Genomic DNA, 9,448 nt, shown 5'->3' with positions numbered 1-9,448 from the left:
AACTGAATTGGCAAGAGCTGTAAGTTATGGTTCAATGGGTTCAACCAGCTAATTTAATGGACCAAATGGTTGAATTTGACATGTTCAATCAAGGTTGACTTGGACCTCATAATAAGAAATAATTGGACCAGAAACAGAGTGGGTTCACAGATTGACTGGTTGAACCAGTCAGTTTCCATTGATGGGTGGTTTCAATGATCCTTTTATTTACATTTTTTCTTGTTACCTTCTCTGATTAGCTGAATCACCTTGTAGGTGCTCGCCAAGGGCCCCAAGATTAATTAGGAACAGAATACTGTCCCCAGATTCAAAAAGTAAAGTCAGTGGAAAGACTCTTACAACAAAAGCAAGATATATATCTACAAATTCTGGTGTTTCTGAACATGCCAATAGTTCCATTTCTTCAGATGACTCACCTGCCTTAGCCTCTTTCTATTCAAAGTTTCACCACCTGAAAAGGATTTTGGAAGAAGACTCGTCAAGTGATAATTCATCCCTTATTAGCAGCAACTCTGATGAAGGTTCTTGTAGTACAGATAGCACCCGTGATTCAACCAACACAGATGACTTCTCCGAATATCTTTTTGGTGATTCAGGGAATGGTTGGAGTAGTGTGTGGAGGAATTCTGATTCTGACACATCCTCCTCCTCCTCATCTTCTCCCTTGAATTGGGGACATTCGCCCCTATCTGATGTGGACCGATATGATTCAGTTTCTCCCGTTGCAGCAGGCTTGCGAGGGATAGATGTTTCTCGTTTGTCTTTTAACACAACTTTACAGCATAGAAAGTTAGATAGTAGTAGGATTAATAGCAACAGTAGTAGTAGGGAGACTGACTCTTTTATGAAACTAGGATCTAACCATTTTAATGATATAGACTCTGGTGTATTATGTAGAAAGCCAGGGAAAAGAACGGATTAAAAATTTTATTAACAGGGAGTTCTGGAGCAGTAAATAATGAGGGATGCTCTCTACTAATGTACTCTTTGGAGGCGGCGTTCTTTTTACAAAAATTGGCCACATCAGTTTGCCAATAACTTAACTAGATGTAGATAATATAGATTGCTGTTACTTATATAAATGTTCAGTGGAATTTATTCTATTATTTTAGATACAAATATTTGAAATAAAGGAAATAATATATTATTTTTCTTATTCTTGCATTTATTTATAATTGTTTTTTGGTCTGACGAAGCTACTATGCTAAGACTAAGGTTCCGTTTGGTCGGTTTAAATGATTGAAAGAGATGTCAAAGTGAATTGAGATAAAAAAAGATGAAATGTTTGAATTAAAGTGCAAAGATGTGAGAGATCAATTTTAAAAACTTTCATCTCAAATTCATGGTGAATTTAAGCAAAACGCTACCTAAGAAATATTCGATGTTTAAATTATATTTTGTGTCCGTTATCATTAATGTGAGATTGGCTTAATTATTTTTATTTAAATCTAACCTTTTAATTTTTAATTGTTATATTGAAGATCTTTTGTGATTAACTTTTTATGTAAAAAAATATTTTTCTATTAAAAAATTTAAGTGAGATTTGAGATATAAAATGATTTAAAATGCTCAAAAGTAAAAAAAGAAAAAGAAAAGTTAAATGACATTATAGAGATTAAATTACAATAATTTAAAAAAAAAGAGCTAAATGTAAATGGCTGGAGAATTAAAATCACTCGTTAATTATAATAATGAATTAAAATTACTTGTCGTTGGCTTAATATTTTTCTGAATCAAAACTTTTTTATTCATCTGAGGAGAAAAAAAATTATGAATGACCACTTGATAGTGTGTTAATCTCATAGATTATTTTTCAAATGGATCAATATATTATCTACTTTATTTAAATTTATATCACCTTATTTAGTAGATAAATAACTAATATAGTTATTTTATAATATTAATTCATATTAATTATTAAATCACAAAATTCCAACTCTCTTTCCCTTCGTCTAGTAGATAATAACTAATACAGTTTTCGGCTTTGCAGAACTCAGCCTCATCGGCTGTTTCGGAATTCTGATCTCTGTTTTCTTAGAGCTGAATTTTGCATTTTAATGATATTAATTACATTTTTCTTAAATAAAAAAATAAATCTGTAAGACTAGACGTGGCCTATCATATCAAGTGGATAGGCTTTTAATTTCTTACCGATGTGATATCTAACAAATTATTGAATCCATCAAAATATATATATATATATATATATATATATATATATATATATATATTCTCCTTCTGTTGACGAGATATATATTTGTTGAAAAATACTAATAAGTACGAATAAAATTTGGTCAAAAGCATAAAATTGTGATTTCCGGCAAAGCACTTCTTATATATTTTCCATTTTTTTTAATATCTGTTTTTAAAAAATGTTATTGTTGAAATTGATTTTTTTTATTTTTATAAAATAACCCTTTATTTTGTAAATAAATCAGCTAAAATTTGTAACCAATTAAATGAATTTTTCTCAAAGTTATGGATTAAATTATATGAAGAACAATGCTTCTTGGGGTGGATTTATTTTTATAAGACGCAATCTTGGTCTGGGTCAACTCTAGGATTCACTCAGTTGAAGAAATGAGCTCAAGATGTTAGTCTTTCGTCCCCAATCGATCTGGAATGTTTTGGCAATTCCAGATGCATATTAAAGCCTTCCTTGATCGCTTTCATCTCTTAAGATTTCAAATTAGTTCAATTAGAACTTCTCCAGTGTAGGTACATGGTCCACAAGTGATGGGTTAACCAACCACTGTCTCTAACACATGTTCATAGTAGACATGAAGTAACGGTTACCAGATCAATTCTCTCATCACTTAACTTTACCATCAGAATTCCTTTTTAGGTATCCGAATCCGAACATAACTGATAAAAGTAATTTTAGCAATAAGTTGTGTGCTTTTCTTCATAAAATCATGTAGTTAGGAAAAGTAAAAAAATAAAATAAAAAACAAATGAATGAAGTTGATAGTTGATAATAGTTGTGAAATTCGGCTTGATTATTGGCCCGATCAAGGTAATAGATCAGTGGTCCAACTGGTGAGTCAATAATTGATTCGATTTGATTTGGTATATATTAAAAATTAAAAATTATATGTATATCTATTATATATAAGTATATAACTAACATTATTTTAATAAGAAAAGTTTATCCATACTTTAAAATTTAAAATAACAATTAATAATAATAAGACATCAAAATGAATTGTAAAGATGATTCATTTTTTTTTCTTTGTAAAATCGGTCAAGTCGGATCGGTCCAATCAGGATTAATCTAACCGGTCGAATTTGGTTGGATCATCTTGAGTGAATTACATGACCGATCAAATAGTAAAATCGGTCCGATTAGACCGCTGGATCCCGATTGGACTAATTCAACTGATTGGACTGAACTGGTTTCACACTATGATTGATCCCATTAGTTTCAAACTCTTTTGGTTAGAGAGTGACAAGTACATTGTAGAGTGTGGGTTTTGTCATTGTCCACGGATAATAAATGATGTATAATGATAGTTCATGATAAAATAGAGAGAGAGAATCAAGCCGAATTTAAGAGAAACATTTTTTTCTAGTCAATACCTTACGGCTTACACTATATATACCGTTGCATGCCAACTTGCCATTTCATTTTGTCATGCAATAAATCCAACATGGGTTCCTCCAATTAATTCTAAACACAAATCAGAATGAAGGGAGAAGCAGTGGCCATGGCCTACGCCTGTACTTTACTGATCTTGCCATTGACAAACTTGACCTGTTCATGCATTATCCGTTACTAACAACCAATGCACATATCATATTCTCAGCCCCACCCACATGAACGTCATTTTGGACTTTGCTCGCGGAAAATTCAATTCGTTGATTTGAATCTAGATCATTAATAATCAATTAATCAAACCATTTAGGGCCTACATGCTATCGCTGTATAAGCATCCAAATTCGAAGAGAAAGGTCTATTTAGTCTAATTTTTTTTTCACAAATAATTACTAAAACATCACTCTTTATTTTATATAATAAGAACTAATCCTCATTTTGTGACGTGTAAATCCTTGATAACAAAATTAAAGTAAAAAAATGATATTTTATAATTGTGTATGAAAGTAAGTATGGAATGGAAACTAAGTGCTTTCTAAACCCACATAGATCCTTCTGTTGCTGCTATATGCCTATATACATTTAAAAAAAAACAAAACAAAAAAACTGATGTGCAAGAAGTACAAACAATAAATGCAGCATAACCGGTTGGTGGGACGTGTTTTATGTAACATGCTTAAACAATTGTGTTTGGCCGGGTACAGCCAGTACCCATTATATTTTCATTATTTATCGATAAAAAAAAAACTTGTTCATCAATGATATATATTTCAAATGGATGTTAAATTTGTTTTCTTAAATGGTGATGTTCAAGGAGTTTACATGGTGCCTCTCTCCACCAAGTTCAAAATCATGATGAAGTTTGTAAGTTAAAGAAAGCCTTCAATGACCTCAAATAAAATCCTCGATCTGAGTTTGATTTGAAAAGTTCTTATTTGTGTTTATATTACCATATATTTTAGTTTTGCTGATATGACCATATATTTTTTGGTCTAATTCCTATGTACTCTGATGACATGAGTGTTATACAAATCACATGCAACTTAATTTTTCATAAACACACTAAACATATTGAAATTGATCGTGATTTTACTCGAGATCACTTTCAGCATGAAACTATATATCAGCTTACCTTATATTATTTCTCCATGCAAATTGCTTTTGTTTTCTAAATTTACTAAATTGCATCCCATTCAATGTTTTTTATTCTTACTCGACATATATTTTTAATGTGGTATCAGAGTTTAAGCACCATGTTTCATATTGAAATCGCGCAAATATTTAGTGACTTCACTTTATGAAGTAGGAAAATTACTCTAAACCCAATCCATCTGACACACCTGCCACTCGTCAAACTTGAAACCGACCAACCAGAAGACTCCACAATGAGGAATGAATTAGAAAAAAAAAAAAAAACAATTGTTTGATTTTGGTCGGATTGGATTTGGATCATTTGGGCCTGAATATGACCAAATCCAACGAATAATTAGTCCTAAAATTGTATTACTATGTTTGTTAAAGTTGTATAATAATTGTTTTAAAAGTTATATTTATGACTATTATTAGGTAGTTGATAATGTAAAAATTGTTATAGGAATCATACATGAAAATTAAATTAGAAAAAAATGTTTTTGCATATCATAGCTGTCACGAAAACTAAAGAGATTCGTCTTTGTCTAACATTTTTTTAAAAAGTAAGTTTGAGCATTATTTGTTTTGGTGACAAATTTGTGCATTATTTATGTTTTAAGACAAAATTAATTGAGGTATATTTTTAGTTACATGATAAAATTATCTAGGATCCCTTGTAAAAAAAAATATCTAGGAGCTTTCATTGGAAGAGTTAATGTGTGTGAATTTTTATTTTACTATAAATATATCTTATCATTAATATTTTACTAAATATTTTTTTTTACTTTATCCAATTTAAGCGTTACCAAAACACGGTCTTCTTCTTTTTCTTTTTTTCCCCCACCTAATTTGGCAATAACGAAACAAGCTGGGAAACTTCAAGCCCAAGTCTATTGAAAGGGCACTAAGCAGGAGACAGAAATTGAAGCGTGTCCCTCTTTATTGCACGTTCATTTGTTTGGTACAAAGAGAATTGAATGATGTTTGCTTAGATAAAGGGAAATGAATGTCTGAGTAATTTGATGGCTGGCCGTAGTTGTATAGTATTGTGTTCTCTTTTTTCTTAGGCGTGCATTGCTTTTGTTATCCAACTTGTTTTTCTTCTTGCCGGGAAACGAAAAAGACAATAAAATAAAATAAAATAAAGAAGCCCTAGTCAATTATAGTTAAGAAAGAAATCATATAACAACAGAGCAGCAATGATATGCATGCGCTCGATATCTTGAACGCAAGCTGCGGAAAGAGAAAGACGGAAACAAAAAATTAAGGATATCTAAATAGTGACTTTCATTCTTGAATTTATACAACCCTATCATTTGGATTCTTGAAAAATGGAAAAAAAAAAAATTGTCTCTGAATTCGTAAGTACAACAATTTTGTTCCATCATTTTTTTTAATATTAATTGTTAATTTTATATTAGCAAAAAAATCAAACTCACGATTTTTTTCTTCCTCTTTTTTTCTTATACCACTAAATCAATTTTATAACTTCTTTCGTTCTACCATTAACTCATCCATTAATCCAAATCGACTTGACTACATGTCTTGAGACTTAACTATGTATCACGTCATATGTACAAAAAGATTGTCAAGTTGGTGATAAATGAGATAAACTGATTTGTGTATATGTATTTTAGATGCGCTAGATAAAAATTGTTACGACTGTAAAAAGTCTTATATATGAAAAATAATATAATTTATTAAAAATAATCAACTATGAATCATCAACAACTTCATAAACATTTGGCATCAAAACATGCAGTACCAGTGAGTGGCTACTTGCATCGCCAGCGAAACATTGTGGCTCTAAAAAGCTCTTTGGGTCGGGAGTTATGTCGAATAAAGCAGCAACAGAGGGACAAGTTGAAATAATAAAACCTTAAACTTGTATAACTCCTCTTAATTATGCCGTAGCTGACAATTTACCTTTTCGGCTGAAAGATGTTTGTTTCTGTTGCGGCTAAACGGAGTTCACATTAGAAGTTCAGCTTGCATCGGATAATTTTTAATGTCCATCCATAGTTTGTGTGAATTTTATTCCAACACTTTTTTTTTATAAAATTCATTTTGATTAAAAAAAAAAGTAAATTAAGATGGTTTTTGTTGGTGGCATCACACCCAAAATTTTATAAATCGTTTTTTTAAAGGATAGACAAACTCTACATAATTTTAGGTTCAAGTAGAGCTTTCTACTTTATTTTTTTTTATGGGTTTGATTTTATGTCTAACATGCTTCTTGTTGTCGTCATGTTATTGTTTTTAATGACTTATTGAGCTAACTGTTGTGTTTGATGTTTATTGGGGTGTCAACCTAGTTGACATCACTTGAACCATTATAAATTTATAACTTTGGTAGTTTGCGTAAAAAAAGTGAAGAGGATTATTTTTATGTTTCAAATAATTTTATAAAATTATTAAATATCCATTAAAAAAATCTTGAGATAAAGAGGATTATATTTATATACTTTTTGACTTAATTGTATGTTTAGTTTCTGTTTTCTGATATATAATTTTTGTGTTTAAGTTTAATTATTACATTTAGTCTTTCTAGATTTTAATTTATCAAATTAAGTATTTTTTTCTTAAAATTTTATCTAATTAATTATTAATGGAAATGTAATAGAAGTGTTATAATATTATAATTGATTTGTATAAATTTGCTAAGAAAAGTATATAAAATGTTTAAATAAAAATAGTAAACAAAATTTTATAATTTTTTTGTTAATTTATCAAAATTAATGATACATTACACTTTTGTTATACTTATATTAAGATTAGATCAACTTTAAAGTAAATGATAATTTGATCTTTGAATGTGTAAAAAAGGGATATGTTAGTTCTTGAAAAAAATAAAATTATTGAATATTATAATTTAATGATAAAATGATCCCATAAATTTAATGGCATGATAAAATTGTTGTATTTTTTTATATATTTAAGAATTAAATTAAAAATTAATTCTTTTAATGATTAAATTATCACCGATTTATATATTCAAGAATCAAAATGATTAATTATATTTTTTAAAATAACTCAGTCAAACACTTTTTTAATTAAATAGATTTTTAAAAAATCTTAATTTATTTGGCAAATAAATTTGGCCTAATTTGAACTTAACTGAACTAGTATGTTGTAAGGTCCTCACAAGCATCCAAACATGTAAACATTCTTAGAGATTGTTTAAAGATTATATGATAATATTTTATTTAGATCACAAATATTCTTTGTTGGGTCAACTCTTAACTGAGAATATATATTTCTATTATAATTATTATTGAAGTTAGTAATTTATCCTTGTGTATGTGTAACCCTGTGTGAGTTCTATATATCAATGACTTGACTAAGTTGTCTATTTTCGCTAAATATGCTTTTTTTATTTAGGAAAAAAAAAAAAACTGCGGACACGATTGTCTAGTCGTGGAAAGATAGGGTCTGCCACTGCCTCACCGTGGTCAGTGTCCCCCATAATATTTATGCCACAGCTCAATGAATTCGATTCAATGAACTTGAACTGTCGTCAATATTCCAAGATAAATTTTTAAAAACTAAATTAGCTTAAGTTTAGTATATTTTTGGGAAAACTATTTTTTTTTAAATAAAGAATATTTAATAAGAGTAACTTTTCAAAACTATTTTGTTAAACGGCATCTCTACAAAATAATTTTAAAAAACTAATAAACAATAATACGTTGAAACACACCCTTAAATAATTCATAATAGTCCACTTTTCATATCAGAGTATCAGACTCTCAAGTGACAGTATATGTTTTGTCATTTATTTATAGTATTTTAATAATATATGTAGAGATTCAGTGTGTGGGAGATTTTTCATAAACATGAAAAATTATTTTATTTTATTTAAATGAAAAGTTTAATCATTTCATTAAAACTAAATTACTATCTTATTTCATTTAAATTAATAGTTGTGTGAATTTGTTCGATTTGAAGAGTTATTCTGTTTTATTTAAATTAAAGAGTTGTCTTAATTTAATGTAACTTGATATAATTTTCAATAAAAGTCACTAGAGGTCATTTATTAATGGTAAAATTATAAATTTGATCTTTTTATTTGTCTTAAATTTTTAATTTTGTTTCTCCTAAAATTTAATTTATGAATTTAGTTTTTCAATTTTTTTATCCCGTTATTTTAATTCTCAATCCGAGATTAGACATTGTTTACCTTGATTGTTAGGTGTCATGATTTTATTGGAAGTTGACGTTAATTAGACGCACGAAATTAATAAACATGTAACATGTGACTAACAAGGTTCACAAGAAACAATCAACATCTAATTTTGAGATTGAAAACTGAAATAATAAAATTATAAAAAATTGGGTACTAAATTCGTAAATTAAATTATAGGAGACCAAAATTATAAATTTAAGATAAATAAGAGAATCAAATTTACAATTTTACCTTTATTAATTAAAGAACTGTCTTAAATTAAAAAAAATTACAGAGTTCTAAATACAAGTTAGTTATAACCCATGTTATAAATAAAAATTAAGTGATGTGATTAATTACAATGTGTTTGGAGTGGTGGTACGGTAGATGATAATCTTGGTCAAAACCACGGTGCAGGCTGGAAGCAATACTAAGCTGCTTCAATTTTTTCATGCTGTCACCACCATTTTGGTTGTCCATGCGATTTCACCACATGAATATATATTATTTAAAACTGTATGTTTATTCATGGGAGGCACACGTTAGAATAAAGTGCC

At 28.7% G+C, this 9,448-nt stretch overlaps 1 protein-coding gene across 1 annotated transcript in view; it reads left to right on the top strand.

Annotated features, from left to right (window-relative positions):
* LOC100793079 (ubiquitin carboxyl-terminal hydrolase 17) overlaps nucleotides 1-1,154 on the top strand; it is a 7,911-nt gene extending 6,757 nt beyond the window's left edge. The window contains exon 11 of the mRNA XM_014776936.3: nucleotides 236-1,154. Coding sequence (XP_014632422.1) covers nucleotides 236-922 — 687 coding nt within the window. The 3' untranslated portion in view covers nucleotides 923-1,154. The remainder of the gene's footprint in view (nucleotides 1-235) is intronic.
* The last annotated feature ends 8,294 nt before the right edge of the window (nucleotides 1,155-9,448 follow it).

This window comes from Glycine max, chromosome 6, assembly GCF_000004515.6.
Source record: "Glycine max cultivar Williams 82 chromosome 6, Glycine_max_v4.0, whole genome shotgun sequence".
Lineage (NCBI taxonomy): Eukaryota > Viridiplantae > Streptophyta > Magnoliopsida > Fabales > Fabaceae > Glycine > Glycine max.
The sequence above is the reverse complement of the archived record's forward strand: the minus strand, read 5'-3'. Positions and strand labels throughout refer to the sequence as shown.